At 43.5% G+C, this 23,173-nt stretch overlaps 1 protein-coding gene across 1 annotated transcript in view; it reads right to left on the reverse strand.

Annotated features, from left to right (window-relative positions):
* The window catches only part of LOC119172932 (myb-binding protein 1A-like), a 47,245-nt gene extending 26,151 nt beyond the window's left edge, over positions 1 to 21,094 (reverse strand). Inside the window, exons 1-11 of the mRNA XM_075889897.1 lie at positions 20,850 to 21,094; positions 20,427 to 20,531; positions 19,328 to 19,408; positions 18,601 to 18,771; positions 6,926 to 7,048; positions 5,667 to 5,759; positions 4,809 to 4,914; positions 4,246 to 4,337; positions 3,511 to 3,603; positions 1,762 to 1,841; positions 1,630 to 1,693 (exon numbers count right to left, since the gene is read on the reverse strand). Coding sequence (XP_075746012.1) covers positions 1,630 to 1,693; positions 1,762 to 1,841; positions 3,511 to 3,603; positions 4,246 to 4,337; positions 4,809 to 4,914; positions 5,667 to 5,759; positions 6,926 to 7,048; positions 18,601 to 18,771; positions 19,328 to 19,408; positions 20,427 to 20,531; positions 20,850 to 21,008 — 1,167 coding nt within the window. The 5' untranslated portion in view covers positions 21,009 to 21,094. The remainder of the gene's footprint in view (positions 1 to 1,629; positions 1,694 to 1,761; positions 1,842 to 3,510; positions 3,604 to 4,245; positions 4,338 to 4,808; positions 4,915 to 5,666; positions 5,760 to 6,925; positions 7,049 to 18,600; positions 18,772 to 19,327; positions 19,409 to 20,426; positions 20,532 to 20,849) is intronic.
* Between the last annotated feature and the right edge of the window lie 2,079 nt (positions 21,095 to 23,173).

The raw sequence follows: 23,173 nt of genomic DNA on the forward strand, positions 1-23,173 counted from the left end.
TAAACTTGGTGTTTATGGAACTTTTTATGCTGATTTCAAATATATAATTACTTTTCTTGCAAGTTGCGTACTTTTAGATCTGTAACATGACAAAGTAAAAACCTTAACCCTTTTGCCCCCCCCCCCCTTTTCATCCCTGAACTTCTGTAATTTTTTACCATTCATAGCTCATAATGTTTGAAATAAAGTGTAGAATGCAAATAACTAATTAGGAAGCACATACAAAATATGTAGAAGGCGTGAAAAATAATAGACAAAAAGTCCATATTTCACTTACCCTAGTAAAAGTTTACATACAATTTTTTATTATACAATAAAATATTAAAATTTAAACTAGATAATTGCATTTGTCATACTTTGGAAAAAAATTTTGGGCAAAATTTCATGCAGATCCGAGCACTAGAAGTGCCCGAAAAAGGAGGGGAACATTGAAAAAATTTGCAAAATTTGTGTTGTGTTATGAGAAAAACGAGTTTTAAAGTTAAAATTTAATTTTTACTTTTTGTAAGATATAATTAAATCTGATGAAATTTGACAACCAAGAAGAACAATCTTTCTTGTAGTGGCCACTGCCACTAAAATACAGCAGCACCATAAGTTTGTCTCTCTCGGCTTTTTCGAGCCGAATCCTCACAGACTGGGCCATGAAACACTTGCCAAACTTCCACTCCATCTGGCAGAGCCATGTGCCAGCTGCAAGCTCGGAAGAAGTTCGACAGGACTGCGAAATCCAAACTAAGTCCAGTGTCATGCCATTTTGCGGCCATGTTTGTGCCACGTACCGTCGTACATAATGGCAATGTCGTACCTGCTAAGTTCCCTCACTGCGAGCTTTTTCGACCTCACAAGATTGGCGCTGACCTCATCCATTGCAGCATCACGAACTTTCCGGCTGACGGGTGTGAATGACTTTTGATGCATTGGCTTTTGCAAGCCAACAACTGCCGCAAATCCGACCAGCTGCTTGTAGCCTATTCTTACAGAGTGCGCCACACAACGGCTTTCACTAGCGAGCAATGGCTTTTTTCATTCACAACAGAAATAATTACACGAGAAAAGCATTGTTCAGCTGCGCTGCTCGACAAGACATGGACCCCGCAAATAGGCTTCATAGCACATACTGGCGTGCAGCGGCCAATGGCGGTCCCCCGATCCGTACCACGTGATAAGCCAGTCGCGGCGCTCGAATAACGTGCAGAAGCATGCTTCTTTTTAGCATTCACATTCGTACACCAGCTCGCAGCACCACTTTTTCCTCTAGATAATTGTAAAAACCCTATGTGATTTAAGCTTCATACGGAGCAAGTTCACAGCACTTCCTTCTCTTGTGGTAGTAGTGGCACAGGGTTGGTTGTTGCATGAGTACAGAGCTGTTACTTAACTGCAATGAACTAGGACCAGTTACTGAAGTGCAGGGTGAATCGTACACACCTTTGGTCTTGCAATCATAAATCACCAGCAGGTTTGAACAACTAGCACTGCTGTAAAACATCCCAAGTCCTACAGTATGGCAAGCATTATTGCAGCAAGGTTTTTGAGGCCCGAAGGACGAATTGCAAATAGGTCTCGCTCGGGACTAAAGCATGGCTCGCTTCGTATTAAGCAGACAAGAAGGAGAACTGTACTCACTGTGATCAGGATATCGTGGATGATTTTCATTTTCGTTATGTGGTCAATCAGAATGGTGCCCGGCCTGAAAAGCAATAGGTTGTCAAACTCTTGCACTAGCCAAAGCCTCGTACTACGGCCGCACACACTCACGGCTGCACGAAGAAGCCAAGGATGGCCACTTGAATCTGTGCGTCCTCCGATTTCTTTGCAAGCTCGACTAAGAACTGTGCCTGTAATGAAACATCAATTTCCTTAGACACGAACACTCATTACAAGTTTTGAGGAAAAAATTCGGATGCCTAAGCACCGCCAGAAGAAAGACCAAGCACTGACGCTTTTTATTGAGCGTCATCTTTCTTCTTGCGGTACATAGGCATCTAATTTTTTTTTTCTTGGCGTTGTGTACCTACTGATCCAGCAACAAGTTCTAACTTCGTACAAGTGAAGCTGTATCTTAGGCGACATGAAAAAATGAACAAGACCAAGGATTGGGCAACCTCCAGAACTTCTGCGCTGTTGCCATTGTCTAATATGCCTCTTACCAACTGGTCCATATAGGTACAACACTGCTAAAGCGATAAGAAAGCTATATCTCGAGACAAATCCAAAATTTAAAAGATGTTTGATGAGGTTATTATGAGCATATGGAGTGGCAAGAAAATGTAGTATTTATATCAGCTATAACCGAAATTTCGGCAGCCCTGCGAGTACAGTGCAAATTGCAGTAAAACTGACAGCTGGATGAGTTGGAATGAATTCATGTTGCAAGTTTTTCTTAGCGAGCACAAAGGTGAGGACGCACAAAAAGAAGACACAAATGAGGGAAAGAAATATTTTTGCACATGCCGAATCATTGCAAATCATGTCGTTGTAATCCTGTTGTGTTTTGTTTGCCCACTGTAAGAAACTTACATGCGACGTCATGGGAGCGTTCCGTGTAAGTAGCTGTTGAAAAAAGTATACCAGCCAACCATCAGTGGCCTTTACAGATAAAGAAATTTCTTTTTTAAAATTTTGTTTAAGTTGCCGTGTTCTGCCTACAAGCTTCTTGTCTTGCTCCGCGCATGCTTTGCGATGACTAAAAGTGGCATTGTGGCTCTGGTGCATGGAGAGCTAGCGGAAGAGAAGGAAGACTAGGTAGAGAATAGAACAGCCAGCCCAGGATCGGGCGTTGTCTCTGTTTCTCTGCTTGTGCCTTCTTTCTGTGTGTCCCCATCTTCTGTGCACACTACAAAAAATTTTTACGTGAGTAAACTGCAAATATTCAGCCAGTTAAAAAAAATATGGCTGTCGAGTGGCCGTTGACAGAAACTACATAGGTAAGTTCAAGGTAAAGGAAGAGAAGAAAAAAAAAGAAGCACATTATTCAATGCTAAGACACCACTACATGCAAGTCTATGCACGGCTGACAATATTTTCATTTCACAAACACTGCAATCATAATTTGTAGCTTGCACATTTTCTGAACACTTAGAAGCCCATTTGGTAAACGTGCATATCGCCATGACTGACATGATTTTGAATCGAGCATAACATGTACCGCCACAGCAACACTGAGGGTCGATTTGCCCTTGTTAACAGCCAATAAAAAAAGAAATTTTTGAGGGGCTAGTTGCTGCATATTGATGAGAACTATTTAGCACAAGAAAAAACACAGCACACTAGAAAGACACAGAGGGGACAGGCACTTATTCCTTGTGTGCCTTTCTCATGTGCTGTCTGATTGGGTTTAAGTAATTGCACTTTTGTAATAAGTAATTCTCATTAACAGCCTCTAATGACACAACTGTAAGTACTCTAGAGTAGTGGATGTTTTCACTTTTCTCATACTACAATTACAAACTCTCTAAGTTAATTCTATTGGACAAATTCAGGAAGAGACAGCCAGGAGCAACTTACCAGATTGCAACTTATGGAATGCAAAACGTGCCAGTTATTGGACAGGGCATGAATCACTTGTTTCCTCAACTCTGGTGAGAGAACTATTTCCACCTGACGGGCAGGAAGAAAAGCATCGACAAAGTGGCAGTAGAAGTACAGTAGAAGACATCCAAGCACATTTTGTGAGCAACATATTTTCTCAAACTTCCCTAATCCAACCAATCATAGCAAGGTACTCTTTGCATGCACTGTTGGTCTGCCCTGCAGCCACACTAATAGGTTTGTTGGACGAGTAGTCACACGATTTGTGCACCCTGTGAGACAAACAGCTATCAATCATAGCACAGTCAAGTCAGGAAGTGGCTATACACTCATTTTCAGTTTTACAGGTGCCTGGAAGTACCAGGTCGAAATAGCTACTTCTCACAACAACCATATCCGCTATCCTTTGGCCATGAAACCTGCCATTGGCGATATGTGCAGCACTCGTACGTTAAGACATGTATTGAGAACGTTTTTTTCATGACCTTAAAAAACACGTGAGATACCCGGAAATTCTGTATGCCAAAAAAATAACATCTAGGTACAAGAAAACGCTCACAAACTATGTAATTACTGCTGCTGTATAGGATGACAAGAATGACAATGTACAAGTTTGCCTAGCCACAATCATTGCGATCTGCTACGAAGCTGCAACTTGCGGCACCACAAATGTTGCAGAAAGCCAGCCGTGCTATGACAAGTGACTCGTACCTTATCGGTGGTAGTGAGCTGAGGCAGGCACCACTTGACAAGCTGTACAGCCAGGAAGACGTGCTCATCCCGACGTGAAGTGAGAAGGCACTCTGCAAGAACATAGAGATGGGACTGGAACTCAAGACCACAGGTAAACGAGAAGGGCCAGAGTCATTTCCAAGGTTTACAGATCAATATAAGCATCACAAGAATAGCTCATTAATATTTTTCGGGATTCTAGTTACAGACTGTCACATTATGAGCAGACAGCCCTTAGGACAGCCAGACTGCACCACTCCAAAATGACGTGAAGCACTACCATTTACTTACGATGAACACCCACAAGCTATGATGCTCAGTGATCAATTGCACACGCATCTCCTACTTTAACTCTTTTGTACATTCAATAATTGACTGCTGTGTAACGAAGAAGTAGCCACACAGTTTCAACAGAAAAAAGAAGGTTCTCAGACAAAGCAGTATGCTGTAATACCACTTGGAATGTGACAAAAACATTGTTTAATGCACAGCAGCATGTTTACACTGCCTGAGTGGAAAGCACTTAAGAAATCACATCTCACCATCCATAAGGCTTTTCCAGAACTTCTTGAAGCCCTTTGTGCTAGCAACAGCTTGCAGGATCAATGTGCACACAGGATGGACGTTGGGATGTACAACTGTGGATTTCTATATTCAACGAAATGTGAATGAATAACAGAGTTCAGAATTAGGCTCGGACTTGCATGAAACCTACAATTTTACGAGCATTTCTAACACACTAGTGAATCAATTTCGACTCAGTTAACGGTTCGAAAATTCAAAACTGCAGGCAAATAATGCTGGAGTTGAGTGGTTGCAAATGTTACAACCCATCAACACTTTTTCTCCCTGATATATGTCATGCTGCATCTATACCATATCTGATCGACGATGGTTAAACTGAATGCTTCTCGATTCAGGAAAACATTAAGGCTTACAAAAATCAGCTTTTCAGAGAAATTTCAGCCCTACAAGGGTAACACAGAAAGTTCTACTCTAGTGGCTGCCAATTAAGATTCCAGTTTTTGCGGGGGTGCTCGGCTGGTGAGTACAAAACATAACAAGCCGACAAGCTCATGGGCAAATTTGAAATTATATTCAAAATATTTCAAATTATTACTCACTCACAGAAAAGTTACTTTGATTGGCTGGTTCGAAAGTGTCCCATGTTGATGTCTAACAGCCTTACAGAGGAAGTAAGCAACCTTATTAATTGCATCAAGTGACACACATGCTAAGCAGCAGGTACAACATGATCTTGTCAAGTCATGTGATCATTCTAGTAATGAGCCTAAAGCAAGCCTCCTAAGACTAGTGGAGTCCAAGTAGTATGTATGGGTCTTAGACTGATTTAAAGATGACCCACAACAGCAGTTTCTGATTATTTCAGTACAGCTTACCTGAAGTATCTGCACAATGTGTGCATAGTTGGCCTTGTCAAGAATACTATCACAACCCCAATTCTCTTGGAGAAAAGCTCCATCCACCAAACCCTAAAATAAAAGCAAAATACAGGACATCATGGAATGCAGCACTTGGCAGTTTTACAATGATGACACTTGTGTGGTGTCAGCTAAAGTACAACTACCCTGATACAAAGTACTACACTTGGTGGCTACTGCACGCAATAAGAACATTGTCGAATGTATCTAGCAATACTATGATAAAGGCAATGTTTTACACTTGTAACACACTCTAGTAGCCTACCAGACTGGTTTGAAATTTAAACAGAGGCCAAGTGTGTTACAGTTTTTATGGATACAGAATGAATTTGATCGCTAATACATAAAACCCTAATTGAAGCATTTCAAAGGGCCCCTCAGCAAGTTCCATTGCTAATTACGGTTTTCTACTGGGCAGTCTAAAGCATTGTTTCGGGAATGTTTTACCGATAGAACTTTTCATACTCTCTAAAGCATTTCAAAGAAAGTGAATTGAACTGCTACTACTATGCCACAACCACTATCAGCAGGAATGCTCTCTTCCTTGGCCTCACCCAGCGTCAGCAAGGAGCATACTACTTCCATTTCATTCTCCCATAAGACGCGTTCTATCAGAGACCCCACTTCCACTTTCACTATTCCTTCTATTTTTTTTTTTTTTTCATGCCACCTTTTCTAGTAGTCGGACCTGGCGGGGCTACCTAAAAAAGGCCCTGACCAGATGACTGACACAGACTAGTTGATTGCTTACGCGGCTGAAGAAATAACTCACACTCATGTACGCTTGGCCATGTTCTCTGAGGAGAAGGGTCGCAGACCGTGGTCTAAATGCACTCGCTGGTGAGGGTTTGTGTGCTACCACCTTTGAGACAAGAGTGCTGCCATGTTCTAAAGCTGTGGCAGACCATAAAGTTCTCAGCATTGAACCATAATCAGTGACATTCCCACAAGTGTCTCTAGCAAGTATACGCGTGTGCGTAACTCTCGCTTTCCCTCGAACTGCAGTTCCGTTGATAGGCGGGCGGCCCACCACTTGAAGTTTTGACTAATTTCAAGCCACACGAACATTTTACACTTTGCGTATATAGTGACTACAGAGTATCCCATAGGCCACACTCGTTCGTTTGCAATGAACGAACCTAGTGAGTGGTTCTCTTGGGTAGTGATCTTAAAGCAAGGTTTGTGTGCAATGCAACAAGCCATTTTACGGAGCCCACCGGAAATCTGGATGCTGCCTGGACCAGGACATAGAGCTTGAGTGGCGTGCAGTCCTCCCAACCGCACGACAACATTTCTTGCAGCTCGGGCCAAACCTTCTTCTTGAACTTCTTTTCATTCACCTGGAACGCAAAAGTGAGACAGTGAGGCACCACTGAGAAGGGTGTAAAAGAGGCACAATTTTACACTTGTTAATTTCCCATAGTCCCCAAAATTCATTAAAATCTATTCAGAAAGAAGGACCATCACCTCCTGCATATTTGCTTTAATGTACAGCGACATTAAAATGCAGTGGAGCTTCCCTAGTCGTTTCAGTAAAACTACACGTCTTTAGTGCCTTGGAGATGATAAAGCAGAAGGCACACGTCATGTGTTAATCAAGAAGACAAATCAAGGAGACAAAGACAGCACAGTTCAGTGAGAGAATGAGACTGCTGCAATAGACAGGCAAACACAAATTGTTGCTAAGGCTGGGAGACTTTCTTGAAATGTTCAAATGAAAATTGTAAAGAAAACAGAAACACGAAAATTTATCACTGCAGTATCTCATGTCGGGCTCTCACTACATGACCAAGCACGAGAGATGAGAGATCATTCATTGGGGGTGAGCCCCAACTATAAACTTTTTTTTTGCTCATTTTCTTTTAGGGCTCCTCATTGTTCTTCTGTCACATCAGTGACAGAAAAACAATGACAAACAACAACAAAGGGGGTGGGGGTTCAGGCGACATGTTAGCTAGGTGCCTTCTTGCCTGTGCAGTGTGGCCTCATCAAGTCCACTGCGCCAGCGAAAAAGCTTAATGATTACAGTAAAGTCGAAAAACAACTATTATCAGACCTTTGCTTCACAGTGCATATACACCTGCACGGGCTTCATCATCTGACATGCCAGCAGTAACCGCGTGTGAAAAGTCTGTACAACAAGGTTCAATGAGAAGTTGAACAAAGACAAAAATGCATACACCTCTAATGTAAGAAATTTTAATTATACCCTCAAAACTCAATATAACGAACCTCGATATAACTTAATATCGGTTATAACAAAGTAAATGAAGAATAGTTTTAAAATACATATAGTGTTGAGAATGTACCTTCATAACGAATTTTAGGATATAACATACTTATTGTTGCGTAAGATGCAGCTTTGTTAGAATGAGGTTTGAGTGTAGTCTGAAATTATTCAAAACTTCAACATGGTAAAATCATAATATTAAGGATGGAAAAAGAAGGTTGTACTAACAAAGAACAGCATGGAATGCCATTTTTCAAGAATAATTATAAACAGCATTCAGGTGATTTTTGACAACCAATCACAATGGTCTAGTGTTTGTGGTACTGGACTGCTTACTCAGCGATCGTGGCATTGAATTCCAGCCGTACCGACCGCATTTTCGATGGAAGCGAAAATGCTTGAAGCCCGTTTGCTTATATTTGGGTGTACATTAAAGAACCCCAGGTGGTTGAAATTTCCGAAGTCCTCCATTACGGCATCCCTCATTATCACATCATGGCTTTGGGGCGTTAAATCCCAACAATTATTATAACACCTGATTCTTCACCTTTTTTTTTCTTTTGCGTTTGTTACCCCATGCCTCACTTACAAAACCATGGCACCAAACTGAATCAAGGGATACCAGGAAATCAAAGAGAAAGCGCAAAGACTGCACCATGCTGTCTATTTTCCAATTCAAAGATTACATCAATTATGAACAAGCTATGACATATGCAACAATTCTGCCTTTTTGAGACATGCGAATAAGTAAACAGAAAGAAGGCAACACCACCACAGAGAAAATTAGTGACTTGCGCAGTTGCCAATTACATTTTACCAAGCAAAACTTTTTCAGTGCCATCGATGTCATCTTCTGTTACAAATAGAGTGCAAATAAATAAGCACCTGGCTCATTCAAAATACGATTAAAGTATTCAGCTACAAAATGCTGAACTTGGGTTAACTAAAGGAACTTTAGAGTGAAATTTTAAAGCAACTCAAACTTATAAATTATTGTTTGAAGACTATTATCATCAATACTCACCACTATAAAATCATTTGTAGAAGACAAAATGAACAACGAAATTTCATCTTTAATTTCATGCCAACCATCTTCTTCCAGTGTGCTTGGTATACCTTGAAAGTAAGTAACTCACTAATTAAGAATAAAATTAGTTGTTGCCTAAACATAAAGCATCCCAAAGAACGCCCAGCACCCTCTTTTGGTGGAGCCATCTACGTCCTAGACAAGATTGAATTGACCTCGTAATAATGTACCCGGTCTTGACAATGGATCACATAGCCTATCATGTTTCTTCGGCATGCTTCTGTGATGTTTTCAGAAACATTACGTAAGCACCAGCAGACTCACTGCAACAGTGGCGGAGCTTTTGCTCCTGAGAATATCTAACTTTGTTACCATGGGAAAGATCTGTTTTTTGTCTTTATGATGATGATGATGATATATGGTGTTTTTTGCCGCAAGGGCCATTTGATGGCCAAAGAGCGCCAGTTCATGGGACAAGGAGTGTGGACAATGATTGTGATTAGCGGCTGTATAAGGGCCATAAAATTCCTCGCAGCAAGGCGGGTAAAAACATACAAGTGATAAAATCATGACCATGCCGTGAAAGGTGTGTGTGGTGTGAATAGGTGACAAAAGTTGGTGATAATGAAAAACGATGGTGGACATGTATGGCATTAGCACAAGTACCTCACACGTTCATACCCTTGCGTCCAAGGGCCGTGAGGCAAGTGCTTTCCAGTGTAGCCACCGCAGCAAAAACCTCTCTGGAGAGGTTGTGCTACGGAATGCCCGGGTATATGATATGAAAATTATGAATTTCTTTTAAAAACGCTAGCAATGATTTATTACTAAAAAGCGATTCCCTGCCAACGAACATTGCAGGGAGTAGAGGTATATGTTGTCGGTAGGATAGTGAAAAGTGTTGTCTTCTTAGAGTGTCTAAATGTTTACATTGAATTAAAACGTGAAGAACTGTTAATGCCTCACCACATTTATCACACAATGGTGGATCACCACCGGACAAAAGATGTGTGTGTGTCGTGCATGTGTGTCCTATCCTGAGTCTTGTTAGTGTTACCTCTGTTAGACGTGATTTTGATACTGGTGGCCAATGGCCAAGGTGTGGCTTGATAACGTGTAGTTTGTTTTGTGTGTGTGTATCCCACTTGCTCTGCCAGTAGTCCCTGAGGTTTCGTTTGAGAGACGGCTTAAGATCAAGAGCCGGGATTGATATGGATGTGATGGCGGTGCTCTCATGGGCGGATGCAGCGAGCTTATCCGCCCTCACGTTGCCTTCGATCTCACGGTGCCCTGGCACCCAGCACACTACAACATGTTGTTTGAGTGTGTAGAGTGTGCACAAAATGGAGTAAAGTGAGACAAGAACCGGGTTTTTTTGTTTTTTAAGACTGTGCAGGGCCGTTACCACACTGAGGGAGTCTGTATAAATTACTTTTTGTATTTGTAATTGTTTGATATGTTTAGCTGCCACAAGTATTGCGAAAGCTTCCGCTGTGAAGATACTTGTGCGTGAATGTAGAGGGCCAGCATCCGAAAAGGATGGGCGGACAGCAGCGTAGGACACAGAGGAGTTAGTCTTGGAGGCATCTGTGAAGAACTCAGGACGTGTGTATTTGTGTTGAAGTTCCAAAAAGTATGTTCGGATATGGGCAATAGATGCACGTTTTGTAACTTCTAGGAAAGACACATCGCAGTCTATAGTCTGCCACTGCCACGTTGGCGGGTATGCTACAGGAGCCATTAAACTGTGTTCAAGTGACACTGCAGTTTCTTCAGCTAGACACTTCAGGCGAACTGAGAAGGGCTGCCTCATCGAAGGCCTGTTTTTAAACAGAGTTGAGCTCGACAGATCATTAATTGTAGAGTATGAGGGGTGCTTCTTGTCTGCTTTCACCTTAAGGAAATAAACAAAGGACATGTAAGTTCTCTGCAGATGAAGCGACCACTCATTTGACTCAACATAAAGGCTTTCTACGGGGCTGGTGCGAAAAGCACCCGTAGAAAGACGGATGCCCAAATGGTGCACGTGGTCCAGCATCTTCAAGGCACTTTGAGTAGCAGACTGATAGACAATGGCCCCATAATCTAACCGGGTGCGAATGAGGCTTCTATAGAGGTTCATGAGGCATTGCCTATCACTACCCCACGTAGTACGTGACAACACTTTTATAACATTCATGGCTTTTAAACATTTTGTTTTTAAATACTTGATGTACGGTACGAAGGTCAACATGTTGTCCAAGATTAAGCCTAAGAATTTATGCTCGGCTTTGACGGACAGACGTTGCCCGTTCAGTCGAATGTCAGGTTCCGAGTGCATGCCTCTCTTTCGAGAGAACAAGACACACGTGCTTTTTTGTGGGTTAAGTCGAAATCCGTTTTCATCTGCCCATTTGGAGACCTTATTTAAACCCAGTTGAACCTGCCGCTCACACATGACCAAGTTGCATGACTTGAAGCCAAGCTGAACGTCGTCGACATATGTACAATAGAACATATTGTGGGGAATGGACAAGTGCAAAGAATTCATTTTGGTAATAAAAAGTGTGCAACTAAGCACGCCACCTTGTGGCACGCCTGTTTCCTGGACAAATGTTTGGGAGAGCACACTGCCCAGACGGACACGGAATGTCCGGTTTGACAGGTAACTTTCGATTATATAAAACATTCTTCCACGCACACCAAGGTGGGACAGGTCTCTTAGAATTCCGAAACGCCATGTTGTATCATACGCCTTTTCGATATCGAGGAACACAGAGAGAAAATATTGTTTATGGATGAAGGCGTCTCTGATCTGTGCCTCGATACGAACAAGGTGGTCTGTGGTGGATCTACTTTCTCAAAACCCGCACTGAAATGGGTTGAGCAAATTGTTTGTTTCAAGGATATGTACAAGTCGGCAGTTTATCATTTTTTTGAATACTTTGCACAAGCAGCTTGTAAGTGCAATAGGCCTATAACTTGAAGCTAAAGAAGGGTCCTTGCCCTCTTTCAAAATGGGAATTATAATAGCCTCTTTCCAGGAGATAGGGATAGTGCCAGAAAACCAGATAGCATTGTACAAACAAAGTAGGGTTTTTCGTGTTTCGGCTGGTAGGTTTTTCAACATTTCATACACCACACGGTCAGAACCTGGGGCAGAAGTACTGCAGGAGTTTAGGGATGTTCGGAGCTCTGCTAGACTGAAAGCTTGGTTATATGCCTCGTATCTAGTGGATTTGTGTTCGAGTTTCTGCCTTTCTATTCTTGTTCTGTATTTTTGGAATGTGTCAGTATAGTGGGACGAGCTGGATACCCGTTCAAAACGTGCCCCAAGGAAATTTGCCTGATCTTCCAATGTATCACCTTGAGTGTTTACGAGTGGAAGTGTGTGTACTTGTTTCCCTGCTATCCTACCGACCATGTTCCAGACTGTGGCCTCTTGTGTGTATGAATTGATCCCTGACAAAAACTTCTGCCAGCTTTCTCTTCTGGCCTGCCGACGCGTTCTCCTAGCTTGAGACTTTATTTTCTTGAAGGTGTCAAGATTTTCGGCTGTCGGTGAGTTCCGAAGCAGCCTCCAAGCTCTGTTTTGCTGTTTGCGCGTGTTTCGGCATTCAGAGTTCCACCATGGCACACGCCGTTTTCCAGGGTGTCCATTTGTTTGTGGGATGCATTTTGTTGCAGCATCAATCAAAAACGTTGTGAAGAAGTTGACAGCAACATCATTGTTAAAAGTACATATGTCATTCCAACCTAGACGAGCGATGGTATAAAACTGTTCCCCGTCGGCTCTGTTTATGAGCCACTTGGGAACCCGTGGTGGACACTCAGTTACTGTAATCATCATCATCATCATCATCAGCCTGACTACGTCCACTGCAGGACAAAGGCCTCTCCCATGTTCCGCCAGTTAACCCGGTCCTGTGCTTGCTGCTGCCAATTTATACCCGCAAACTTCTTAATCTCATCTGCCCACCTAACCTTCTGTCTCCCCCTAACCCGCTTCCCTTCTCTGGGAATCCAGTCAGTTACCCTTAATGACCAGCGGTTATCCTGTCTACGCGCTACATGCCCTGCCCATGTCCATTTCTTCATCTTGATTTCAGCTATGATATCCTTAACCCCCGTTTGTTCCCTAATCCACTCTGCTCTCTTCTTGTCTCTTAAGGTTACACCTACCATTTTTCTTTCCATTGCTCGCTGCGTCGTCCTCAATTTAAGCTGAACCCTCTTTGTAAGTCTCCAGGTTTCTGCTCCGTAGCTAAGTACCGGCAAGATACAGCTGTTATATACCTTCCTCTTGAGGGATAGTGGCAATCTACCTGTCATAATTTGAGAGTGCTTGCCGAATGTGCTCCACCCCATTCTTATTCTTCTAGTTACTTCAATCTCGTGGTTCGGCTCTGCGGTTATTACCTGCCCTAAGTAGACATAGTCTTTTACAACTTCAAGTGCACTATTACCTATCTCGAAGCGCAGCTCCTTGCCGAGGTTGTTGTACATTACTTTCGTTTTCTGCAGATTAATTTTTAAGACCCACCTTTCTGCTCTTCTTGTCTAACTCCGTAATCATGAGTTGCAATTCGTCCCCCGAGTTACTCAGCAATGCAATGTCATCGGCGAAGCGCAGGTTACTAAGGTATTCTCCATTGACTCTTATCCCTAACTGCTCCCATTCTAGGCTTCTGAAAACCTCGTGTAAGCACGCGGTAAATAGCATTGGGGAAATTGTGTCCCCCTGCCTTACACCCTTCTTGATTGGTATTCTGTTGCTTTCTTTATGAAGCACTATGGTAGCAGTTGATCCCCTGTAGATTTCTTCCAGAATGTTTATATATACTTCATCTATGCCCTGATTCCGCAGTGTTTGCATGACGGCTGATATTTCTACTGAATCAAACGCCTTCTCGTAATCTATGAAGGCTATGTATAGTGGTTGGTTATACTCTGAGCATTTCTCTATTACCTGATTGATAGTATGAATGTGGTCAATTGTTGAGTAGCCTGTTTGAAATCCTGCTTGTTCCTTTGGTTGATTGAATTCTAATGTTTTCTTTACTCTGTTAGCAATTACCTTTGTAAATAGCTTGTATACTACAGAGAGCAAGCTGATCGGCCTGTAATTCTTCAAGTCCTTGTCATCTCCTTTCTTATGTATTAAGATGATGTTAGCGTTCTTCCAAGACTCTGGTACTCTTCCCGTCAGGAGACACCTCGTAAACAGGGTGGCTAGTTTTTCTAACACAATCTGTCCTCCATCTTTCAGCAAATCTGATGTTACCTGATCCTCACCAGCAGCTTTGCCCCTTTGCATGCTCTCCAAAGCTTTTCTGATTTCTTCTATCATTACTGGTGGGGTGTAATCTGGGTTACTGCTAGTTCTTATAGTATTAAGGTCGTGGTTGTCTCGGCTACTGTACAGATCTCTGTAAAACTCCTCCGGTATTTTAACTATCTTATCCATATTGGTAGTTATTTTGCCTTCTTTGTCCCTTAGTGCATACATCCGACTTTTGCCTATCCCAAGTTTCCTCTTTAATGCTTTGACACTTCCTCCGTTTTTCAGAGCGTGTTCGATTCTCTTCATGTTATACCTTCTTACATCGCATACCTTACGTCTATTAATCAACTTCGAAAGCTCTGCCAGTTCTATTTTGTTTGTTGTACTTGACACTTTCATGATTTGACGCCTCTTAATTAGGTTCTTCGTTTCTTGGGAAAGCTTGCCAGTGTCCTGTCTAACTACCCGGCCTCCAACTTCCACTGCACACTCCGTAATGATACTCGTCAGATTATCATTCATTGTATCTACGCTAAGGTTGGTTTCCTCACTAAGAGCCGAATACCTGTTCTGCAGCGACACTCTGAATTCCTGTACTTTCCCTCTCAGTGCTAGCTGATTGATTGGCTTCTTGCGTATCAGTTTCTGTCGTTCCTTCTTCAAGTCTAGGCGAATTCGAGACCGTACCATTCTATGGTCACTGCATCGTACCTTGCCAATCACTTCCACATCCTTAACGATTCCAGGGTGTGCACTCATTATAAAGTCTATTTCGTTCTTATTTTCGCCATTAGGGCTCCTCCATGTCCACTTGCGGTTTTCTCGTTTTCGGTAGATGGTATTCAAAATCCGTAAATTATTGCGTTCTGCGAATTCTACTAGTAGCTCTCCTCTGGCGTTTCTAGTACCGATGCCATAATCTCCTACTGCCTGGTCTCCAGCCTGCTTCTTCCCTACCTTTGCATTAAAGTCGCCCATCACCATAGTATACTGTGTTTTTACCTTACTCATTGCCGATTCCACGTCTTCATAGAAGCTTTCAACTGAAGCGTCATCATGGCTGGATGTAGGCGCGTAAGCCTGTACTACCTTCATTTTGTATCTTTTATTCAGTTTAATTACGATACCTGCCACCCTTTCATTAATGCTATATTATTCCTCTATGTTGCCAGCTATGTTTCTGTGAATTAGGAACCCCACTCCCAGTTCTCTTCTGTCTGCCAAGCCCCTGTAGCAAAGGACGTGCCCATTCTGTAGCACCGTATAGGCCTCATCTGTCCTCCTAACCTCACTGAGCCCTATTATATCCCATTTAACACCCTCTAGCTCCTCGAATAGTACAGCTAAACTTCCCTCACTAGATAAGGTTCTAGCGTTAAACGTTGCCAAGTTCAGGTTCCAATGGCGGCCTGTCCGGATCCAGAGATTCTTAGCACCCTCTGCTGCGTTGCAGATCTGACCGCCGCCGTGGTCAGTTGCTTCGCAGCTGCTGGGGACTGAGGGCCGTGAGTTATTTGACGTAAGCATGTGGGAGGTAGTGGCCAGATACTGCACCAGGGTGGCCAATCCTTCTCTGGTGAGGGAGTGCGTCCTCGGCGGTGTCTGCCGGTGAGGCCGCACCCCAGGCCTCCTAATGCAGTTCCATCAACACGCGGATTTTTTTTTTTTTTTTTAAATCCGGTTGGGAACTGCGCGGTACCGGGATTTGCACCACGGACCTCTTGCATGCGAGGCGGATGCTCTAACCACTACGCCATCGCTGCTCTCCAGTTACTGTATTTGTGCTCAAAACTACGGGGAAGTGGTCACTTTTGTACAGATTAGTGACGACTTTCCACTGGAGTAGAGACACAAGGGATGGAGATACTATGCTTAGGTCTATGGAAAAGTAGGTGTTATTGGCGAGATTATAGTAGGTTGGTTCTTTTCGATTTAGGAGACACGCGCTCGACGAGAGAAGGAACTGTTCGATCAGTTGACCTCGCGCGTCATACCGAGAGTCACCCCATAGCCTGCTATGCGCATTAAAGTCTCCAAGGAGAACATAAGGTTCCGGAAGTTCATCAATTAAAGAGTGTAAATCACGTTTTTGCAGCTGATAGCTAGGAGGAATGTAAATAGTGCAGATTGTGATCAGTTTAACAAAAAGAACCGCTCGAACAGCCACTGCCTCAAGGGATGTTTGGAGTTGTAAGTGTGTGCATGCAATTCCTTGATTCACTATGATGGCAACACCTCCGGATGATGTCATGGCATCATCACGGTCCTTTGGAAAAATAACGTATTTACGAAGAAAATTTGTGTGTTTTGAATTAAGGTGTGTTTCTTGTACACACAGCACTTTTGGTGAGTGTTCGTGTAAGAGTTCTTGGGTGTCGTCAAGGTTTCTGAGAAGGCCCCTGACGTTCCATTGTATAATTTGAGTGTTCATGGTGAATGTAAAATAATGCTGTGTGTACGAAAAGCGAGTGGCTGTTTAGACAAGGAGTTTGAGTTCACTTAACAGGGCCGTCACCAGGCCCTATTATTTGCTTTTTTGTTTTCTTGGCGCGCTCCAAGGAGCCACGCCGCTCTTTCGGCACCAAGGGTGCCGACGTATCCATTACCTCCTCGGAGGCACTGGATGCCCGCACGTGGCGGCTGTTAGTTCGGATTTTGGGCCTCGCCTGGTGAGGGGAGGCCTTGAGACCCGAAGACTCTGGAGTCTCCGGTCTCTGTTTGGGAGTAGGCGGTGTAGCCTGGGCTACAGCCGCCTTGGGGGCAGGTGCCACAACTGCCGGCTCGGTATGCGCGGGCCGAAGGGGCGGCGAGGGCTGGTGCGGCGGTGCCCCCTGACGCGCCGCATCAGCGTATGTAGGTCCATAGAATGGAGCGACTCTTCGCTGTGCTTCCTTAAACGTAATGTTCTCCTTCACCTTCAATGTAACTATTTCTTTTTCTTTTTTCCAGTATGTGCAGGAGCGTGAATATGCGGCATGGTTTCCTTCGCAGTTTACACAGTGTGGCGGTTGTTTGCAGTTCTTAGACACGTGGCCTAGGACTCCACATTGTGCACAAGTCTGGAGACCACGACAGGTTTTAGAGCCTTGGCCATACCTCTGGCATTGGAAGCAACGACAAGGGTTTGGTATATACGGCATGATAGATGTTTTTGTGTACCCTGTTTGAATGGACTCTGGTAGTTTACTGGATGCAAATGTGAGTATCAAGTGTTTCGTTGGTATTTCCTTATTATCTCTTCTGATGATAATTCTCTGTACATTATTGACATTTTGGCTCTTCCACCCTTCCAAAAGTTCAGTTTCGGTGAGTTCAAGTAAGTCTGCATCAGATACCACTCCGCGAGTGATGTTCGTGGATCTGTGTGGTGTTACGGTGATCGGTACGTCACCAAACGTTGAGAGGCTGTCTAGCTTTACAAATTGTGCTTTGTCCCGAATTTCGAGAAGAAGGTCTCCGCTAGCCATTTTGGTTACTTTGTATCCAGCCCCGAGAGTTTCAGTAAGACACCTGGCAACTACGAAAGGAGATATGGTCCTGGCTTGCTTTCCGGTTTTTTCACAGTGAATGACGTGGAAGTGGGGAAAAGTTTCTATTGGCTGGTTGAAGAAATTTATGTCGTCGGTGCGTACCCGCTTTAGGCCGGTACGATCAGACAGTTGAGGGAATGCTCCATGCATGCCGCTCTTATTTTTGTTCAGCAGCGTTGGCGGCCACCCACCACGGAGCCCAACAAGGGGACGCTGCAAGTTTGCAGGTGCTGAAAGCTTGCAGACGTCAGCCGTACAACACTGCCATAACCCAATGCACCTAGACCAAGGTAGGCTATTTGCACAGGGTTAACCCTTGCCGCCAGGGAAATTGGAAGTGAACAGAAGCAAGAAGTAGACAGGAAAGCTAAAAAAAGTAAGAAAGACGAAGATGTAGGGAGAGAGAGATAGGAAAAGGCGACTGCCGATTTCCCCTGGGTGGGTCAGCCCAGGGGTGCCGTCTACGTGAAGCCAGGGCCAAAGAGGTGTGTTGCCTCTGCCGGGGGGCCTTAAAGGTCCAATCTCCCAGCGTCAGCTCAACCCCCAGGATCCCCTTTTCCCCGGACACGGCAAAGCCACGCACGGCTAGGCGTGGGAGGGAGTCAAAACTCCTCCGTTAGCTCGGGTGTTTTTTTGTTGTTTTTTTTTTCTTTAGTATCCCTTTCAGAAGAAGAGAGATTTGCTGGGTTGTCTTGTCATACATGAGCCTAGTATAATATGACAGCCTAACATTTACAGTTGAGTATATGCAAAACTATCTTCCATTTGTACATTAAAACGGCATGGCTTGCAAAACAGCAATGACAGTTTGAAGGAGCAGAAATAGGGAATGTAAAAGTTACCTGGTTGAGAAGTTCCTTGAAGATGTCGCACGCCATGAGCTGTAGGTGACCGTGGCGCGTGCCCAGCTCCAGCACTTCCTTTGCGACACTACCTGCTGCTTCAACTGCTTTCCCCGAACGAACGAGGGCAGCAAGTGTGAGTCCCCGTGCCAGAATAACATGGTTCTTGTCCTAGAAAAATCGCGTGCATGAACACTTGCCCATTATGTTTAGGCGTTGAAAACAAAGTACATTGTCCTAAGCACTCACGATGACCATACTTCAAACACATTTTGTCTTTGGAAATCGGATCGAGTTTTTGTGAAAATGCGAACATCTACAATACAATGAAGATAAATACACGAACATACATCTGCATTTAAGGATGGCCTAAAGAGGACAAACCAACCTCTAGTGTGCCGCATCAAATTATGAACCTTGTACTGCTCCTCCCAATCAGCTTTTTCGTCCAGTGTTTTTGACATTGTGACAGCATATACAACTATCAAGTGTTTTGAGTGTTTATGAGCTTTGTTATGCTCGTAGCCACATATTAAAGAGATGGGGGCCCTCCTTATTTCTCATCTTAAAAAGAGGTAAAGTCAAAACATGCAGCTTTAGCATTGCATGTTATGTTGTAATTATTTCTGCACAAGTGGTAATCAAGCATTACATTGCTGCACAAAAACAATAACTGGTGGCAAGCGTTTGTAGAGACACACATCTCTGAATAATTAAGAAGTCGTACCTCCTTCGTGTCTTCAGGCAGGTATTTAAGGATGCAAGCTTGAACTTCCTCCGCAGTGGCACCGGGGAAAGCTCTGAGAACCTAGGCATTACAAAAAGATGAACAGATAATTGGAAACACATTGAATACAAAAACAATGGGTGCTTTGTTTTCGTTTTTATTACTTAAGAAGCACTGCCTAACACCAACGTTGGCCTAGCACGAAGCCAGATGTGCCGTGAGAGTAACATATTTATTTATTTACCTTCAAAGTCAATAAACATTACAGAGGGGAGTGGGTTGGGAGAACAGTAAAACTACAACACAAAGCAAGAAAGAAAAAAAAAGAGAACAATAGTTATATAGTTAGCATGTTTCTGGTCATACAATGTTAGCTATTGCGTTCTTGAAAACGTTGAAATCTCGAATGGTTGCTGTCGGGTTTGGAAGGCCATTCCATTCGTTTGATGTACATGGCATGAAGGATTGCGAAAAGAAGTTAGTTCTACACAAAGGCATGCCGACTTTGAAGGCGTGATCCAGAGGTTGTGAAATGTGATGAGGACCAAGTATGAATTCGTGATGCAAGTAGGCATGGTGGTAGAGCTTGTTTAAAAGACATAAGCGGGAAAGTTTACGCCGTGATGCAAGAGATGGTAGACTAAGGCCTGCTTTCATGGATGATATGCTTGCGGTGCGATTGTAGCTACATGTAATGAAACGAGCCGAGTTGTTCTGAATCATTTCTAGTGACTGTATTAAATCGACATGAAAGGGATCCCATATTGCTGCTGCGTATTCTAGTTTTGTGCGAATTAATGTTTTGTATAGGAGTAATTTTAGTGTGGAGGGTACTTTTGAAAAGTTATGTCGTAGGTACCCAAGCATGCAGTTGGCGTTGTTAATTACATAGGTGATATGAACGTTCCAGGTTAGGTGATGAGTACTCCAAGGTATTTGTAAGAAGGTACATTTTCTAACGGGTTATTACCTAGGTAGTACACAGGCGGTGTAGTAGGAGTCCTAGTTACGCGCATGTCGTCGATAGTTGACAGGGTGAGCTGAAAACCGGAACTTCATGTTGCGCTGTCACTTGTAAAGGAAACGTCATATATCTTACCTCCACGAGTGTCACGGCAAATCCAACGCGGGCACATTTGCGAGTCGACGGAAGGCCCTTGATGAGTCGCTCGATCGTGTACTGCAGTTTATCGGAAGAGTCGGACTGAAAGGAAGATAAAGCGCAGATGTTTACGAGCGCCCGTCAGGCTGGTCAAATTGAAAGCATCGAGTTTCCACAAGAGCGATGTTATGATATAGAAACCATGGTGAGAGCGCAACTAAACAGGACACACGAGAAGGAACAGGCACACACTACCAACTCAAAACCCCAACTCGCCCGACGGTCAACTCTTTAAAAGCGATCTTATGGCCGCCAGCAGTAATGTTTACATCTTGAGCGCCGAATAAAGATGCCTTTTTTTCTCTAGTCACTAAACCAAATAGTCGGATCCGTAACACTTCTTTAATATAAGTGGTATACCTCTTCCGATGACTTCACTAACTCCTTGATGACTGTTTCAGCTCCGCTAACACGACATTCTAACGTTGTATCGGCTAGCCTGTAGAAAGCGTCGAGGAAGCGGCTTTTTTTCTGCTTCCCAGTGCTGTTCCCGACAGCTTCAGAGTCATTTCCGTTCATTTTGCGGTCGTTTTGCACACACCGCAACAAAAACACGTGCAGCTAGCTGCCTGTCTGCTAGCGTCGTCGTGTGTTTGTCTAGGAGGCTCTGCAGTCGCTGCACATGCGTCACTGCGAGACTATTTGTGAACTCACGGAGGAAGGAAAAGCTTCCTCCGTGTGTGAACTGAACAAATTTTTCACGTCTTTCTTTCCATGACCCAACAGTTTCTCACAGTTTGCTGAATGTTTATAAGCAAAAAAGTAATTTTAAGATTAACTGCTACTTTTGAGTTGCTCAGATGATGGTATCAATAGCGCGCGAATTTCGAACGCCTCCAGCAGCGGTTAACTTTTCGGTCAACTTTTCGGTTTTTTTTTTAAATTGGATTTATTCCCTTCAACTACCCGATTTCATTCCCGTTTTTGTGGCTGAGTTTCTGGCAGTAGTACTCGCCTTACGCAAGTTAGATACAGCAATTACACCAGCTGTCACAATAACAGATTCCCTATCTCTGTGCAGCACTTTCTGTTGGTGCTGATAATCACGTAACAAGGGCGTTCCGTGCTCTAGTACCTGTGCATTTGAGAAAAGTGCGATTAGTTTGGGTGCCTGGACATAAAGGTTTGGTTCTAAATGAAATAGCCGATTCCTTAGCTAAGTCGTCAATCAGCGAACCAATTCTACCACTCTGTCCATCATCCGCTTATGTGACTGCTGCTCGATTCCGCAGACGTACGCTTATGCAAGTCTTTAAAGGTTCAGCACTAACAAACTCTACAGAATATCGCCATTTATTATATCCCTGGCGAAGAGACTTTTGCCGCACTCGAAAACAAGAAGTAGCTATCACAAGGCTGCGTTGCCGGGTACCAAATCTAAATTTCTATAAACACAGGTCTGTTCAGGCACCTTCGCCACTGTGCGCATTCTGTGATGAACTGTAAACAATAGAACATTTCTTTTTGACCTGCAGGCGGTTTAACACAATACGAAAAACCCTATTAGAAATACCTTTGCGTGGCATTGGTATGGACTTATCCCTGCCTGTCATTTTGTCTTTTGGAGCTTCCATTTCTGGTTTCTGTAATGGCACAGTATGCGCGGCCGTCCGGGACTATATTGATGAAACTAATAGGTTGACTAATTAACCAGCTTCATTATCTTAACATGTCCACATAATTATATACTTATAAAATCAGATTATTGCTCTATTCTAAGAATAAATTTGTTTATCTAAATATTTATATGCATTACATTAAGCACCACACTTGCCTATAGGCTATCGGTAATCTTTCTGTTATACCTCCATCATTCTAAATCTGAACAGTAAATTTTAAAGCCACTCGATTCTTGGCCAATCCCCCACAGTGGGTATGCGCCACTAACAATAGGAGAACAACAACAACAACAACAACTTTTCGGTTCCTCAGCACACTCCATTTGAAGATTCGGGCACGAATATAGATGGACTGACTCGCCAGCCATGCGGCGTACCAAATACCTCTGTACAACCCGTACAGGTGAACATGGCGGTGAATACCTCTCAACTACGAAGGGTATCAAAAAGGCCGCCTCTATATTACCAGCGCATTACCCCATTACCTAGCCGCGCGGTGCATTGTGGGTGGCTCTATCCGCTCGCCTTTGTAATCTCGCAGCCCGCCGCGGTGGTCTTGAAGTACTCGGTCGCGGGATCCAATCCCGGCTGCGGCGGCTGCATTTTCAATGGAGGCGAAAATCCTGTAGTCCCATACGTGTGCTCAGATTTGGGTACATGTTAAAGAACCACAGGTGGTCGAAATTTACGGAGTCCTCCACTACGGCGTCTCTCATAATCATATGGTGGATTCGGGACGTTAAACCCCGCATATCGATTAATTATCCCATTAGCTAAACGAACTACAGGTGTAACTTGCCATCATACGCAGAGGCGTAATAACTCATTTGCAAGAGGAGGAAGGGCGGTACATATTTATATCAAGAGAGAGAGACAACTTCCTCGACGCGTTCGCACTTTCATGTCATTTTTCATACACACAGCACTAATGCAATAGCGTAAAAAAAGGGCAGTCAGTTTTAAGCATCATGTCCTGGGACCTGGAACACCACGTATATGTTTGTCATATATCATGCATGTAATAAGATTGCACGCGACGATTTTTGTGCTTTACCTCACAACTTT

This window comes from Rhipicephalus microplus, chromosome 3, assembly GCF_043290135.1.
Source record: "Rhipicephalus microplus isolate Deutch F79 chromosome 3, USDA_Rmic, whole genome shotgun sequence".
Lineage (NCBI taxonomy): Eukaryota > Metazoa > Arthropoda > Arachnida > Ixodida > Ixodidae > Rhipicephalus > Rhipicephalus microplus.